Source organism: Wolffia australiana, chromosome 3, assembly GCF_029677425.1.
Source record: "Wolffia australiana isolate 7733 chromosome 3, ASM2967742v1".
NCBI classification, from domain to species: Eukaryota; Viridiplantae; Streptophyta; class Magnoliopsida; order Alismatales; family Araceae; genus Wolffia; species Wolffia australiana.
In genome coordinates this window covers 23,396,082-23,414,262 of record NC_135837.1, presented here as the reverse complement: position 1 = coordinate 23,414,262, position 18,181 = coordinate 23,396,082, and the positions used below count along the sequence as shown (strand labels likewise).

At 40.8% G+C, this 18,181-nt stretch overlaps 1 protein-coding gene across 4 annotated transcripts; it reads left to right on the top strand.

Annotated features, from left to right (window-relative positions):
* Positions 1-14: 14 nt before the first annotated feature.
* On the top strand, positions 15-3,691 carry LOC144701365 (splicing factor-like protein). Of its 4 annotated transcripts, XM_078573166.1 has the most exons (4): positions 16-182; positions 258-313; positions 395-2,397; positions 2,599-3,691. In XM_078573166.1, the coding sequence occupies exons 1-3, from the start codon at positions 140-142 to the stop codon at positions 2,366-2,368; spliced, it is 2,073 nt and encodes a 690-aa protein (XP_078429292.1). In that variant the 5' UTR covers positions 16-139; the 3' UTR covers positions 2,369-2,397; positions 2,599-3,691. The 4 variants fall into 4 exon arrangements, with proteins under 4 accessions (XP_078429291.1, XP_078429292.1, XP_078429290.1 ...); XM_078573165.1 differs by having other exon boundaries at positions 15-313; XM_078573164.1 differs by having other exon boundaries at positions 258-2,397.
* The last annotated feature ends 14,490 nt before the right edge of the window (positions 3,692-18,181 follow it).

Below are 18,181 nucleotides of genomic sequence, written 5' to 3'. Positions count from 1 at the left end.
GGGGACTCCGGGACTGATATTCGTTATCGTCTCCGCTCTCGAGCTAGCGAGAACAGGGAGAGAGAAGTATACGTTCGTCTTGGTGGGAAGAACCCTAATTCACCTTCGATCGATCCGTCTCCAATCTCGACTGGGAGAGATGGGGGACTCGCTGGTCTACGCGTCGTCTGCCCCGGCGCCAGGTTACGATTCTTCTGGCGATCGTCCTCAATACCAAGGTTCCTCCGATGTTTACAATCGCTCGTTCGAAGATTCAGGTCCGCCGGCTTCATCTTGGGGGAACCAAGCCTTCGATTCGGAGACGACGAGCCAGGTTCCCTCGGAAACCCTAAATCAACATCACAATCACAATCACCAGGGCGCCTCTTCTGAGATTCTTGATGCTTCTCGGAAGCGGGACAGCGTGGATAGGCAGTTGAAATCTGAAAGCGGCGTGGCCGGCGCGCATAGCGGGACGGACAGGGATTACTCTGGCGGGGAGGAGGATGCCAGCAGCCGACGACGCCGCCGGAGCCGTTGGGATCCGCCGTCTGAAGCTGAGCAGAGCGGCGATGGTTCTGGCGCGGGCGGTCGGAAAAGGAAGTCGAGGTGGTCTGAAGAAGAACCGAAGACTTTTCAGTTACCTGACTTCATGAAGGATTTCGCGGCCGACCTTGATCCTGAAGTCCAAGCCCTCAACATCAGGCTCTTGGAGATTAGTCGCCTCCTCCAGTCTGGCTTACCGCTGGACGATCGCCCGGAGGGGGCAAGATCTCCGTCGCCTGAGCCCATCTACGATAACATGGGGATTCGCATCAACACGCGAGAGTATCGAGCGCGTGAGAACCTCAACAGAGAACGCCAGGAGATCATTTCCCAGCTGATCAAAAAGAACCCAGCTTTCAGACCGCCGGCGGATTATCGTCCGCCCAAGCTTCACAAAAAGCTCTACATACCCATGAAAGAGTACCCTGGTTACAACTTCATCGGACTCATCATTGGGCCCAGAGGTAACACCCAGAAGAGGATGGAGAAGGAAACAGGCGCAAAGATTGTAATCCGGGGTAAAGGGTCGGTAAAAGAAGGCAGGCTCCAGCAAAAGAGGGATTTGAAACCAGATCCTTCGGAAAATGAGGATTTGCACGTGTTGGTGGAAGCGGAAACGCCGGAATCGCTCGAAGCTGCCGCGGCCATGATCGAGAAGCTTCTGACGCCCGTCGACGAAGTATTGAACGAACACAAGAGGCAGCAGTTGAGGGAGCTGGCGGCCCTCAATGGCACTATCAGGGATGAGGAATTCTGCAGGTTATGCGGCGAGCCTGGACACAGACAGTACGCGTGCCCTGCACGAACTTCCACGTTCAAGAGTGATGTTCTGTGCAAGATTTGTGGAGACGGAGGCCATCCCACCATCGACTGTCCCATGAAAGGAACAGGGAAGAAACTCGACGACGAGTACCAGAATTTCTTGGCCGAATTGGGGGGTTCAGCCCCGGATTCCCTGTCTAAGTCAGGCGCAACTCTCGCGATTACAGGCCCTGCCGGCAGCAATCCTCCTTGGACGAACAGTTCTACCGCTGGAGTTGGTGCCCAGGCCGGATTGACCAACGGAGCGAAGAAGGATTACGATGAGACTAACTTATACATTGGATATCTGCCCCCTACCTTTGACGATGATGCGCTCATCAGGCTGTTCTCTTCCTTTGGGAGTATCGTCACTGCCAAGGTGATCAAAGATCGGATGACTGGGCTGAGCAAAGGCTACGGCTTTGTCAAGTACTCGGAGGTCTCTCAGGCCAACCAGGCTATAGCTAGCATGAACGGGTACCATCTGGAAGGGCGGGTAATTGCAGTCAGGGTTGCCGGAAAACCTCCACAGCCGGCGGTGCCGCCCGGTCCGACTGTGCCGCCGCCGCCTGCTTACCCTCCTCCAGATGCAGCTTCTGGGGGTTACCCATCTCAACAGTACGCGCCGCCGCCCCCTCCTCCGGGCAGCTACATGAGTGCGCCGCCTCCGTGGGGCCCCCCAATTCCTCCTCAGTATGGATATGTGCCGCCGCCACCGGGTTCCAGCATGTACAGTCATTACGGCGCGCCGGCATCTAGTGAGGCAATGCAGAACTTCCCGCCGGGAGTGCAGCCGCCGGGCTCAATAGCCGGACCTCCGCCAAGCAACATGTACCCGGGCCTTCAGCATGCGTACCAGCCCCCGTCATTCGCCTACCAACCCAGTTATTCCACTATCCCGCCGCCGCCTTCGACTGCTGATCCCTCGCATGCAGTTGGCAGTGTGCCATGGGCCTCTCAACCCCCTTCGTCCTCGGCTGCAGAACAGGTTAACTACGGCGGAGATGCAGAGTATGAGAAGTTCATGGCAGAGATGAAGTAAAGCGTGCATGTCCTTGATGTATCGAAGCGGTACGGTTTTCTTACCATAACTGTACATTATCATCACTCTTGGGGCAACCATTATAAATCTTTTCGACTGAAATTTGCTAATTCTTGTACTTTCAATCTCCATTTAAGTGGTTCGATTTGAATATTTGTTAGCTAACAATTTCACAGGTTCCTTGGTTATTCTAACTCCGATTCTGGTGATAATTGGACATTTTTTGGCAGGCTAGATTTTTCTTGGAGCTCACATCTGTGCCTGATTTTTCCATGTTGCTAGTACTTGAAGAACTTTCAGGATGACGTCATTAACCTTGCCGTCGTACTCTTGTGGTTATTGCAGAAGTCCGAACTCGTGATAAAAGACCCCTTCTTGGGCTTGGCAGTGTCTGGGATTCAAAATTTACTTCCATATTTTAAAGACTTTTTCTTATTGATTCTTGTCACTAACCCCCTCTGACGTGGTGGCAATGGTGTTGTTTTTTCCATTGTTTTTATTAATGCTTAACGTCGTTGCATGATCTTGAAGATGGTTGATGTTGCTGAGGGTTCAATCAGTCCTGGAGAAGGCGATTAGTGGGCCGTTTTGTTGGTCAGGTGACACAGAATCTGATTTACTGTAGTTTTGGGCGTTAAATTATACTTTGGATTGTTATTAAACTACACATCTCCTGATGAGGATCTCAGAGTGTGGCAGGTGAAAGTGCAAAATGCCCAATCTGGTGGATTCCATTTCACGAGCCATCCTTGTTCTTGTTTTTATGCGACAAGTCCTTGGGTATTTCCTCTTTTTAAATTCCTTTGAGTTCTTTTTTCATAATTATCATGCCGTCGCCCATAGTTTTCATCGAGTAAAGGGCGATCGTTTCGTAAAAAGAAAATCTAAATTGGACTCCTTTCGCCATTTTTCGTGTTTTGTTTTTCTTATTTATCATGTTGTCGCGAATGAAATCTGTTTTATTTTAGGAATTGTGCGTTCGTCTTTTGCAATCTATCGTCTCTGTTTTTCCACGTTTGCCGAGAAGGAGAATACCATTGGGACCACTTATTGATGTATAGATAACTTCACTAATATTGCTAAGTTGGCCGGACACATTTGTGGAGCAGGTCTGTGGCTCTCTGCGCGTCCATGTTCGTGGCTGGCGCTGAGTAACTTTGTCAGACACTTAAAAAAAAGTATTGGTTTTTTATATAAATAGCTCCGCATATTTATAAAAAGAGGGATAGATGTGGGTTTTAATTGATTGACTGATTGTTAGGGATGAGGACATGGATGAATTTTGGTTTCGGACTATTTCAGAATTTCACTGGTTTGATGACAGCTACAGAATGAGGCTCAGTGATTTACGGAAGATTTTGCCCTTTGAGTCTCGTTGAAACAAATGTAGTATTCATTAAATAATTTGACTTATTACGATATAAATTATTTCAAGATTTTATTAAATTCATTGTATTGTTTCAGACCACATGATGTTAAGCTTTTGCGTAATGGGTAGTTTCAATGATACTTGAGGACAACTGAACTTGAAAAACAGTTCAAACCGTTAAGTTAACCACCGGAGGATTGCGGAGAAATAATTTTTCCATAATCTTAGGCAGTTGGAAAATATGGAGATATGTGGACTGGTTGAATCCTGATTCATCTCTCTGGCACTTAGAATGTAGTGGGGACTGGGGAGTAAAATGTTTCCCATAGTGGCAATAATGGTAGAAGTAGAGAAGATACATCACAAGTCTGACGACCTGAGATTGGCAATTTCTGCATCACCAACAAGCCATTTACTTGAACAAATTATTTCGATGTTAGTAATGTGTTCTGGATCCAAAAATAACCTATAATTATTTTTAATGTTTCACTGTATTGAAGGTTAGTAAATGATAATTACTTTTGTAACTAGGTTTGTTTGTTTTTGTAATATAAAAGTTCAAGCATTGCTTTGATAACTAATTTATAAGTGATTACTTTTGGTGAACTGAGTATATTGACGTGGATTAATTTAGGCGTATTACTAATTGATTACGAAGTACATATAGCTTTTAGCAATATCAAACTTTTTCTGTTGTAGTATAGGAGCATAAGACAATGATGCATAATTAATTCTAAAATTGTTGTGGGTTCATTTTATTTTTAAAATTAAATTTCAAATATTAATTTTATGACATACCATAGGAAATGGCCTCTAGTAGAAATACTTGCCTCAGGAAAAAAAAGAGCTACATGTGTTGGGTGAAAGACAGAAATAGAAGACACAATTAGTGAGTGTTTTGCTTACAATGATATACCTGATTGAAAATATATGTGACCATTGAGCTAACTCTCCACATGGCACATCTTGTTTTATATTCGTTAATGCTATGCATCCAAATAATGTGTAACTGATGCATCAGATTAAGCGGATGAATAGATGATATGATTAAGTGACTTATAATGAGATAATTATACATAAATTACTTATCTTTTAATTTTTTCTGAATATTCTTATTCAAATGATACCTGAGAAAGAAATAGAAATATTTGAATAAAATAACACTATCTAGTCATAGGTTACTATATCCGATCTTGTAGCCATTATTGTGAAGACATTAATGATATATAATGGATGCTCTTTAGTAAAAAGAGTTTACTTAATTTATATGTGGTGTTATAGCTAATTGTCAATCATCTTGATTCTATCTGTATATTGATAGGTATATTCTGGATCTGGTATATCTATTTGTTAGTTAAATATATAATAAACTAAATCAAATACTAAATAAAGTGGTAATAAATTTTAATCAATGAATTGATTCATAGTTAAATCCCCCCATGATGCATTTTCTCATAATTTTAACTAAATAAGGGATCAAATGGTAAATTTTATTCATTTCATACTTATATGAGGGGTCCTTAAACCTAAGACAGTAAGGACATAATGTGGATGGACAGTCATGATTTGACTATGCAAAACAAGTTCGCGAAGGTGATTGAGTGATCATGATGTGATCGTTTGCCTTGGATATATAAGAGTGAACAGCTCAAGAAAGATGTGATGAATTCCTTGGCCAAGATAGTCGAATATCAGAATAGAGTTCTTTAATGTTTTTATAACACATCTATAGTGACACCAATGCTTGATTATGGTATGCTAGTTAGACCATACCCCAAGTCATCCCAATATTATCAATCAGATGAGGGATAATGAGATAAATGAGGGTTACCATACTCCTTTGTATATTCTACAGAATGTGATATAACTTGCCACTCAACTTTTCAAGTGACTTAAATTGATAATTGACTAATTAATTTATATGTTGATATATTTAATAAATAAAAATATTTTAAAGATCCATAAATCATGTATGGTTCTTGGCAATCATTGCTTTAAAATCCAAAAATTGTTGCTTGGCAAAGTAGATTAAGTGAGACACATGAGCAAGCTTGTTAGGAACCATACTTTTGCTATAGAACAAGCAAACTAAAGATAGATAATTATAATTGGAGGCTTTTGTACTAATGAAAATCTTTGACTTTTGTACAACAGTCTACCGCATCAATTTAATGAGATGACTTATACAAACTTGCATTTTCATGATGAAGACAACTGAAAATAAACAACTTTACCTAAGATGATATAAGAATGAAAAGAATGGGGAAAATAAAGTGGTGATAACCAAAATGTTGATCAAATAAACTCCAAATTGCACAAACATGTAATAAAAATAAGGCTTTTGATGTCAAGTTTACAAAAAATAAGTACTTGGTTTTTTATACAAAGGTGAGATAGGTAGAATCAAGAAAAAAAGAAACATTCTAGGGCCGTCTAATGTCCACGACAAGGTTTGATTTGAAATTATGTAGGGCAACCATTCTAGGGGTGTGTAGTGTCCACGTCTAGGATTGGTTATCATTCAAGGGATGTGTAGTGTCCATGTCTAGGATTGGTTCAAAATTATGTAGTGTTATCATTCTAGGGATGTGTAGTATCCACATCCAGTATTATTTTTAAATTATGTTGGGTCATCGTTCTAGGATCATGAAATGTCCGCTACTAAAGTTCATGACACGTACTTCACCTTGGGATCATCTCTCAGTTGTTTGAGTCTAGACTTGTTCTACTTGAACACATTGTTTGTTTAACTGCCTCTTGCACAAACTATGGGTAGACAGGGTTTAATTGGAGATCGATTAAAAATTATCCTAGTATTTTTAAGGAGTAAGAATCCATGGGTATCACAAAGGTATAAAAATCAACCGGAAAGGCTAAAGAGAAAAAGAGGAAACAGCTGCTCAATATAGAGGAAATTAAGGGTAGAAGATATCTTAAAGGCTAGTGGTGGTTTAGGGTTCATAGAGGGTAGGATGGTTTCCTTTGTCCTTTTGTAGGGCATATAAGGGAGACTCCACAGCCTTGTCCTCGATTAAAATTTGTTTTTAGTATCCTTTGATATGGTTGATAACTGGACCTAAAAACACAAAAGAGGGTTCCTTTTAGTGGTATTGGGTGCTTGGGGGGTGACAATGCTCTGCTACACTAGTTGAACCATGTGAAGATCACATTATGGTTTAGGTGTATTGTCTTGAGATCTGTCAATGGATCATCTGGATTGCCTCATAGATAAATAAATTCCACCCAATAGAGCTCTCAACATCTTTAAACCCGGCTAAGAATTCATTTCAGACACTAGGATGTTGTGTTATGACAATGATACTATAAATGATATTGGCAAACAACTATGGTAAGGGTTTTGTAGAAAATTTTTACGACATCAGCTTTTCAACTATCATTATCCTCTATCTGTAATCATATAAATATGTTAGATTAGGAAAAATAACATTATTTTATCTGTTATCATTCTCATAATCAATTAGCATATTTAATTTGTCTTATTTTCAGGTTTTGATATCCATAATGGAAATATATGTGGTTGATAAGCCACACACATTTCATATCTCATGCAAGAATCATTAGTAGAATATATATATTCATTTGAATGCATTATCATAATCAATAAGTACATTTCATATCTTGTCCAAGACTCATTTCATATATCGTCCAAGACTTATTCTTATAATGTCGTCCATGAACACATGCAATGACTAAGTGAATAATAATGATATAATACTGCATGGAATAACAAGTCTTGAAAAATGTACTCTAAATATTCTTATTCAACAGATACGTGAGAAGAATATCTACATGTCCAAATAAAATAACATTTTTTGGTATCACTCATGTGATGTGTATGGTTGATCATGTAACCATCAGATTGGAGACACTAAGGACACATAGTGGGTGCTCTCTTGGAAAAGTGTTCACCGAGTTGATCAATAAGAATTCATGACTGGTATTATACCAAGCTGTCAATCATGTTGAATGGTAGTATTCAAATCGCATTTACGTAAGTGATCCTTAGACTGGAGACACTATAGACGTAATGTGGATGGACGATTGTACTCTGATATAAACTACGAGCTCTTTATCATGAAATTCCAGACCATCGTAGCATGGATACAAAAAATCCATCAGGTCACTGTATGACCTGATACAACAAAAAGATGATATTATATTCCCTTGGTATAAGAGGAGACAGCTTAAGGAAGATGATGCAATGAATTCCTTAGCTAAGATTGTGGAATATTAAATAATAGTTTTCCAATGATTTACCAACATATTATTACTAGTGATTAGAGTTTGATAGTTCATGAAACCTAAATAAGGAATCAAATTATGCATATTTTGAAGTCATTTTGGGATCATTTTATGTGTATTACTTTCATCTTTACAAGAACTCTCATCTCACTGATTAAATGGTGCATTTGACAAAAAAATGCATTTTCATGTATTTTTTTTACAAGTCCAAATATTTCCTAGTAAAAATGTGTTTAAGATATGGTAATTTTAATGAGATTAATGCTCCCTCTACTATGCTAATCTATGCTTTTGCAGGGAGGAAGTCAAAGTTGAACAAACAAACAAAAAAGGAGAGATAGAAAAATATTTAAATCTATAAATATATGTATAAATATAAGGAAAAAAACGGTTTTAAGTGGGAAACTAGGGCTGAGCCAATGCGCAACAGTGCCCAAGAAGCCACATGTGGGAAAACACAGGGTGCTCAAGCCTACCCATAGCCAGAAACCAATAGTGCCCGGCACAAGACCCATCAATTCTAAGAGAAGCCTGACAAGGAGCCCACCGAGATCTAGTACAGAGGTAGCCTGCCCACACATGCGGGGTGATATGCATTTGGTTTCAAATCACATATCATTATAAGGTTTATATAGTTGTCCCGTTGTTTCTCTCAGCTCTGCACTGGGCCAGGCCAACAAGTGATGGGATTGATCACGGCCTGATGGTTCGCGATCAGAAGAAAAATAGAAAGACATTATGACTGGGCTTCGAGCCAAACCAATTGGAAGCTCGCATCATAATGGGCTTCTTTAAGTATTTGGATATTGCTGTAATACCAAGGTGATGGGATCGGCGGCGCGTATTACAGAACGAGGAGATGGAACACAATGAGCCAGAGAAAATGATCCACTAATGTTCCGAAAGAAAGGAGTCATGAGCAAACTCTCAATGACTCGTTAAACCAATGAAATACCTAAGACACAAGGAGCTCGATAGCCCAAAGGCGTCCGCAACTTTCATTATCAGATGGCTAGTATTCTACTACAAGAATATCCTATCACTCAACACATGTGGTTATCCTATATGATTCATATTTTTTTAAAACACGGCAAAGGAATTGATAGGGGATGACGGCATTGTAATATGTAATAATACTGAACAGAAAGGGGAAATGAGTAGTACCTGGTGTAGGTGTGGCCATTGTGTAATTACCGGCGTCGACTGGTGATGGAGAGTCGCGCTACGTAGATCACCGGCAATGAGAGGATGCGGCAGGGCACGTGGAATGATCACACCACAATTGGGCACGTGTGGCGTTAGTGGGTAGCACTGGGGCTTGGTGTAGGCGCGCAACGCTGGGCAGGCGCATATGCACGGCCCTGTGCACACGATGTGTGATGCGCGGCGCAGACGGAGTGCTCGGCTTTGGAGTGCTCGGCTTTGGAGTGCTCAAGTGCGGGTTTACAAGTGCAAGAATGCGCGCACTGAAGACTGGGCACCAGGCTCACATAGGGGATGGGGCGTGCTTTGCGGGGAAGCACGGGGTTCTAAGGTCGATGGGCCCTTGGAGAATTCTCGGACAGCTCCAGATGGCGCGCCATCGAGGGGGGGGGGGGTGAATGGCGTGGTGGCGGAACGCTCAAACGCCGGCTCGTGTCATTGCTCGCTCAGGCACTTGGGCGCGAGATCACGTAGAGTGCAGACACGAGAACGAAAATGGCAGCAGCGGCAGCCATTAAAAATGCAGTGGCGGCGGCAATGGTGGTGATTCAAGATAATGATTCTTGGGCATGCGACTATTTCAAGAAGATGATTCTTGCACTGGCGACCTCTCAAGTATGTGAATTCGTGAAGATTTTCAAGAACCTGGCACAGGAGAGGGATGTTGTCGGCAGCAGGTCATTCCAAGGAGTGGTCCCGACATGGAAGGACAGATGCAGGCAATGAGGGAACCACAATCTCCAACCATTGTAGATCTAGAACTACTCTATTCTCTCTAAAGAATGACACTCTAAAGAAGAGGAAACTTTCAAATTTCAAAATAACATCCTGTCTTCCCTTGGGCATGCCTACCCTTTATATAGGGAGGGAGGCTGCCAAGTGGCCGACAACAAGGGAAGAAACCATCGCGAGATGACGTCTCCCTTGACGTACATTCCAAAGATGAAAGAAAATAATAGACGAGGCCCAAACATAATGGCCCAAACATAGCATGCGACACTTATGGACAAACTTAAGCCGAATACTTGAAATTGGGTTTACGAACATCGACTCGAGCAGCTTGGCGCAGTTGAACTCGTCCCCTGTTGATGTCCTCACGATGGTCCCCCATCAGATATTATCTTGACTGTACAACTTTCTTAAGGAAGATCGAACGGCAAAATTTATTAGTACTTTTAATTCTTCACTTTTATTCTTTTTCAGGCCTCTGAAAAACATATCACAAAGGAGAAATGGCAGATGACAGGGTGGCTGACGTGGCTAGGGGGTGCACGACCAGGTGTAGATTTTTCCATGGCTGTGATTAATCATAGTTGTTGGACTCCGGAAGAAGGAGATTAGATGACCAGGGGTAGATTTGTCCCCCTCCGCCCCTGACCGTCAACCATTCCAGCAAAAAGGGGGACCATCTGCCATCCAACGACCCTTGAAGGACCCCCACGGGCAGATCAAGTGACCTACGACAATTTAATTGCAGACTCTCCGAGGCATTTTATCAAGCATTTTCTGTTCATCGTGCATTTACACTTATGTCCCTATTTTCCCCCAGATTTTATCATATAAAAACATACTGAAAATATATAAAATTTTCTAAAACATATATCAAGCTATATAAATATATATTACTACATACTAAATATTACACCTCTGTGAGTTGTATTCTACCATTATAATTTACCTATTCATCTAATGTTCCTTTAAATCTTCACTGTTAATTACTCTTATTATTACATCTATCTTCTCTTAACCTTTCTCTCTCTCTCTATCTCTCGCTCTCTCTCTCTCTCTCTCTCTCTCTCTCTCTCTCTCTCGCTGTATGTCAATTTGGATAATTAGACTGGTTTAAATAGCCTCTCCATCTATCTACTTAAAAATATTATAAATTACATAATCTGTACTCTCTTGCCTAACTCTCTTAAGCTTAAACTTTTAGGATATATCAGTATTTCTCTATCCCATTTATCTACATCTCAATAAATATATAATTCCTTATTTATCCTATTATAAGTAATATTTCTTTTCTTCTTCATTCTTCTTCTTAACTTTTACTAAATTAAATGCTTTTATCAGTTATCTTCATAAACCTTATTACCATAAAGTCTTATTCACTAGCCAATTAAATCTTAATATCCACTATTACTTTTAATTGAATAAATAAACCTCCTATCTCCCATTACTAGTATTTTAGTTTTCCATCTATTTCACTAATCTTCTATTCATCTTCACTACGTGCATTAACATCACTCTTCGCTATAGTACCATCAACTCATTTCAAACATCTCTTCTCTAGAATTTTTAATACCTATGAAAGGATATAATAATATCTTTTATTGTTTCTCTTTTCCTCTAGTTCTCTCTCACACCATTTACTATTCCTTACTATTAAGTAAGATCTTAATTCTCTCCTCCATTAAACACTACCTTACAACTACTAATTACTTATCTTCTACTATTCTGCTATCTTCCCTACTATTATTACTTCTATTACCCAACTAAAATTAATTTCTTTAACTACCAGTATTATAATACTGAATTCTCTATCACCCTTACTCAATCATTAAATTCACCTCTAAATACCAGTCCCTGTGGAGATGACCTCACTCCTACAACACATTTGAATGAATTTTCTATTTTTTAACAAACTTATTTGATTTAGGCGCATTAAAATTACAATGCCACTAAAATTAAATATGTAATTTGCCTTCATCAAGAGTTGTTCATATTCTAAGTCATCCGTCGGATGTCAAGTAGATCAGGGATTATATGTACATAATGAATTGTGATTTTAATGGCCCATGAGAGAGTTATTATACTCATTTTTATCTGCTAGAGCACAAGATGTACCTTGGCAGCCCATAGGTTGGAAACTCAACCTATCGATTGGGCTAAATCAAATTATAACTAATTCATCTATATGATAATATCTATAATTAATTTAGAAGCCCAGTAAAGTTTATCGAGTGGCTAGAGCTGTTAACTAGACTGATACATGGGCCTATCAGGTTATACACAACTGGCCTTTTGGATGTCATAAGATATACTTAAAGCTTAGGTGTTTTTTATGAAAGTTTCTAGTTAAGTATAAATAGGCAAATGCCATGAACAAAATTACCGAGGCCAAAATTTTTCATGTGCCCAGCCTTCTTCTCCCTTCTCCACTTTTCTCCCCTCCGCTCCTGATACAATCAGAGCATTATAACGAACATTGGTAGAGGCATAATGGGTATTGTCAAGAGGAAGGAGATTCAATGTGTCACTGATTGATTGTATATGCCTAGAGCCTGGAAACATGAAAAAAAATAACCATGTCTCTCTCTCTATTGATCTATCTCTCTTTCTTCCTCTGTCTTGCTCACTCTCTCGATAGATCTATCTATTTATCTCTCTTTCTCTCCCATCTTCCTCTCTATGTATATGTGTCTTGCTCTCTTTCTCTCTCTCTATCGATAGATCTCTCTATCGATATATCTATCTTTCTTTCTCCTGAATGTCAAATTGTCTCTATTTCTCCCTCCATTTTCTCTCTCACTCTGTTAATGTATGTATGTTTCTTATCCTGTCTTGCTCTCTTTCTATCCATCTCTCTCGATTTCTCCCATCTTTCTCTCTCTTTGTTGATCAAATTCTCTATTTCTCCCTGTCTTTCTTTCTCTGTGTTGATCTCTCTCTTTCTCCCTCCAGCTTCCTCTCTCTCCCTTTCTTGATCTATCTGTCTTTCCCCCTCCATCTTCCTCTCTCTGTATGTGTGTCTTGCTCACTCTCTCTATCGATCTATCTCTCCCTCTCTCCCTCTCTTATTCTTTCTTAGTCTCTCTCTCTCTCTCTTACTCTCTTACTTTCTTCCTCTCTCACTCTCTCACTCAATCATTCTCTTGTTCTCTCCCTTTATGAATCTCTACCTCTCTCACTCTATCATTCTCTCTATCTCACACACACTATATCCTTCTCTCACTCTTACACTTCTCCCTTTCACTCTCTCTTTCTGTCACTTTATCCCACTCTCTCTCTCTCATTCTCTCCCTCTTACTCTCTCTCTTTCTCTCCCTCTCACGCTTCCTCTCTTACTCTCTCTCTCTCTCATTCTCTCCCTCCCACTCTTCCTCTCTTACTGTCTCTGTCTATCTCTCTCTCATCTTCTCCCTCTCACTCTTCCTCTGTTATTATTTATATCAGTTTCTCCCTCTCATGCTCAGATTCTCTCCCTCTCGCTCTCTCCTCCCATTCTCTCTCCCCCACTCTCTCATACTCTGCCTCTCTCACTCTCACCCTTTCATTTTCTCAACATCTCATGCTCTCACTCTCGCACTCTCATTCTCTCCCTCTCTCACTCTATCACATCATTCCATCTTTATTTCACTTTCTCTCTCTCTTACACTCATTCTCTCTATCTCTCACTCTCTCAGTCTCTAGCGCTCCTACTCTTCACACTTTCATTCTCAGTACCACACTCTATTCCCCTCCTCTCCATCTCTCATTCTCCCATTTTCTCACTCTTTCTTTCTTTCATGCCTTCTTTTTTTCCACATTCTTTCTTATTTTTTTCTTCATTCTCTCATAATATTAATTTTATTCAGGTTACGAAAAAGAAGCTTCTTAGAATCAATGGAGTTGGTTTCGACGAGGTATCCTCACAGAGATGATTGAGTGGTCATGACGAAATCATTCATCCTCAGTATAAGAGGACATTGACTAAAGGAAGGCTGATGCCGGACGTCGTCAAGACGTCATCCGGTCGACACCAAAGGTAGCGGTTCGGTATCGAATCAGGATCTCGTTCGGACAACGTCCGTAAGTGTCGTCCGAACAGTGCGGATGGACAGGTATGAATGAAGATGTGCGATGCGAGATGTCCTACGTGTCGTACGTGCGTGCGCCGACGAGCGGGGATGCCGTTCCAGTGATTGATGGGATCGCTCTAAGTGAGGTCAGACGGACCTCCTGAATCTCGCCCGAGAGGGTCGAGGGCGAGTACGTCGCCGAACGGGGAAGCCTCGCTAAAGTGCTCACACGCGTCGGGAGAACCCGACTCGTACCGGGCAGGTAAGACCCTCGATGAAGATTCGTCGTTTTCTCAACCTGTCTCGCTCTCACCTATCTAACCCGAGCGCGGAGGAGGCAATACTAAGATGCACTGAAGGAAATAAGAGACGTAAAGAGCAGGGCAGGAGAATACCTTCGTCGCGCTGGCGAGGGATATCTTGAGTCGGAGGAAGTTCCGGAGGTAATAGGACGGACCACGGGCGTCGGTTGGTATAATCTACGACGGCAAGGTGTCTTCGGCGGCGGGGGCGGTCGAATGGGGTCGGCGGTCGGGGGACAACCACAGGGCTGAGCAGGGGTGCGCAGCTGAGAGCTTGGGCACCCTCGGCGGTCACGTGCGATCGCTGGTGGATGGCAGAAAGGACCACCTGGCACCAGGCTCGGTGGGCACCGCTGAACGTCCACGCGGCTGGCCGGGCGGAGTACTGTGCGCGGCGCGTGCTGCCTGCATGGCGTACAGCACGCGCAACCCAGCAACTCGCGTAGCGCAATAGCAGCGGTCAACGGGAGGCGGGGTGGCGACGCGGTTGGTCGGCAAGCGGCAGGGGCGCCGATGGTGGGCGACGTTAAAAAAACCAAATTCCTCTTCCTTCCTCTCACGATCTGACTCTTCAACTTCCACGTAAAAAAAACCAAATTCAAGAGTGTTTTCCTTGGGCGCCCACCCCCTCCTTATATTGGATGGTGAAGATGGGCCCCCATAACAACAAAGGAAAAAGAGATAAAAGAAAGAAAAGGAAGGGGAAGATAGGCCCATTAGCAGGGTTGGGAGGGGAAGATGTCCCATATGGGCCTTCCCCTCACTACACTGATAAGGAAGACAAAAAGGAGATAGAAATGGATAAATCCGACGAAGAAGTGGCGCGTGCGTCATGCCGAGTACCTGAACTCAGGGTCGCGCGTCGCTGCGGCGGGTCGTCGTGTCAGCTGGACACGTGTCGGTGGCGGGCTCGGTGATGACGGTGGCTCCTCGCGTGCCGGGTCGATGGCGTCCGGCGGTGCTGCGCCATCAAAGGCGATGCATAAAATTCGTAGTTAGGGTTGTGAGGATATTGGAGAAAGTGCTCCCAAATGATCCCCTCAACCATCAGCAATTATCAAATGGCGGATTAGGGTTTCGCGATTAAACATACCCTAAGTCGTTTGAGAGTCTCATGCAGATGAAGGGTTATACATATATAGTAACTGATGATGGAAAAGGTTCCATAAGAGAGTTTTAACACTACTTGGTATCTTCTAGAGCACGAGGTGTAACTTGCCTCCCCATAGGCTGGAAACTTAACCTATCGATTGGGTATAATAAATAAGTAGTGAATTAATCTATATGTTGACATATTTTAAAAAAGGTTGGCTAATAATTGTTATTGGGCCACTAAAGTTATTAACTAGAATGATACATAGGCCTAGAGGGTCATACGTATAAGATCATAGGGGCATTGGTGAATAGATTTTTCTCATGGGGTTTTTGAGATAAAATAAAGTACAGTATAAATAGGGGAAGGGGCACCCATTTTAGACACACATGACAGCCAGAGATGCCCCCTTTCTCTACTCTGATCCCTTCTCCACTCAACCAAGGAGAGAGTCTTCATGGTTTTCAAGAAGAGTTGGAGAAGAAGAAGTGGAGATCCAAGAGCAATGTGTGGATACTTCTAAAGGCCGGGCATGCAAAAATCTTCAGAATGATATCAGAGTGAGCAAGTCAAGGGTGGAACAACTTCTCCACAAGGTACATATGATGTGTTGTTTTAAAGATTGATTATGAATCGATTAATCGCTTCCGTTTCATAGATAACCTGTTTTATATAATTGAATCAAGGCACCAAAAACCAACACCTATTCCACGTTTGAAGACAATATGATGCACCACATAAAAAAAATTGAAGAGGAAATTCAAGTGTCGCTTATGATGGACACTTTGACCAGCTCCAATTGTGTTGCCATACTTGGGATTATCATGCGCTAAATTGATGATGGATCTCCATGAATAAATTCTCTCTATTTGATAACTAATTGGATCTCATCAAGGTGTATACTTAGCCAAAGTATTTCACTTTTGATGACAGATTATAACCTCACTCAGAAGGTAAGTAATTAATTATGATTTTTTTGTCATAATTACTAATTAATTTACATTATATTTTTTGAAGGTATTTTCTATCACAATTAATAATACTACAAAAAAGAAAGTAGGGACAAATGCTTTGTAAAGATCTTTGAAAAATATCAGCTCGAAGTTCACCATCCAATATAACATGCCATGTTTGGCATATGTTCTCAACTTAGACATTCAATAAGACTTAACGGAGCTATGTAAATGACTCTATTGTAGCTTATATTTATTTTTTTCTGATAAAATATGGTACATAATTTTACACATTTAAAAGGGATAAAAGATAAAATAATGCAGACGGTGATGAAAATAACGATGCCATTGATACCGCATAGCTTTCATTTAGAGAAATTTTTTTTAGGCTTCAAAAAGTTGTCATTGCAGCTGGAGCTTGACCATAAAGGGTTCATCACTATCAGAATTTATTTCATGAGATGGGCATAAAATTTTTGAGTTTTCCTATTGAAAATGTCCTCACCAAGTTTAACTCCACAGATGATATGATTGATGGAGCTTGGGAGAATAGGAAAGTGGAAGATAAATTGGGGAGTTATTATCCAGAAAAAGAAAAAATCAAGAGAAAAAATTAAAATATCAACTAATCAGGAGAGCATTCAAGATGTTTGTGGAAATGCCCAAGTGAATAAGAGTAGTTACATGATGTTTTCCATCCAGGATGAAAATGATTTTTGTTTACTTCTCCTTCATCATGGAGGAGGGAGGCAAACATTAAGATGTTTGTGGACTAACACCACAGAGGAGGGAGACAATCACGACAATGAAAATGACAATCAGGCAGCCACAATACCCTAGAAACTAGGATATTGCCGACGGCTCCAATTTTTTTGTTAACATCGTCGTTTCTACATTTACTTTAGTCAAATGATATTTGTGAGTGTTTAATCTTGCACTAAGATCTACATTAGAGAGTAAAGTTATCTCCTCAGGGATTGGCTCTTGAAGGTAGAATTAGTAGTGACTTAGAAGATAAGGATAAAGATTCTATAATAGTAATACTAATAGGAAATTTTATTATTATTATTATTACTATCATTATTATTGTTTAAATTCCAGATAGGAAAACATGGGAAGGTGTATCTGAAGATAGTCAAGTGGAGATTAGAGAGGGAATCAGGGGAATGAACATTAACAAGAAACAACTTGAAGTAAATCAAGGGCCTCACTACGTGTTTGTAGAAATATCTAAGCAGGAAGAGATAGTTATTATAAGTTTTTAAAAATAAGTTTTACTCCACAGATTTCATTCAAAGACGTAAAGTTGCATCATGAGAATATAAGTACATTAGAGAATTAAGCTAATTTTTATCAATTTTTTGAATTCAAATTATAGTAGAAACTACTGAATAATCATTTAAAAGAATGTGGATATAAGGTGTTCGAGGAAATTCCCAAGTGAAGCAGAGTAGTTATATGGTGTTTTTTATGCAGAACGTTGAAGAATTTTGGCTTATTGATAATTAGGAAATCAACATAATAAGACTTGTAACTTTTTTGGTTAGGTATTTTTTTGAGATCTTAGTTGGATTAGAAATATTCTAAAAGAATAAAAAAAAGTTTGTTTTGAAAACAACGCTGACCAACTGTCTTATGAATTGTGTAAAACAGAAATTTTCCACAGAATATGTGAAATTTGTGCTGTAGTAGTATGTATTTATCTCCTAAGTTTGTTAGGAATCATCTAAGTTTTCAAATTTTCCTTTTGGATATATGTTGACTTACTGGAATTGTCTTCCACTTTGGGGTCACCAATGGCTTTAGACCTTCCCTTGGTTGAGTCTTCCTCCTGGTGAGTTCTCTGTCCTTT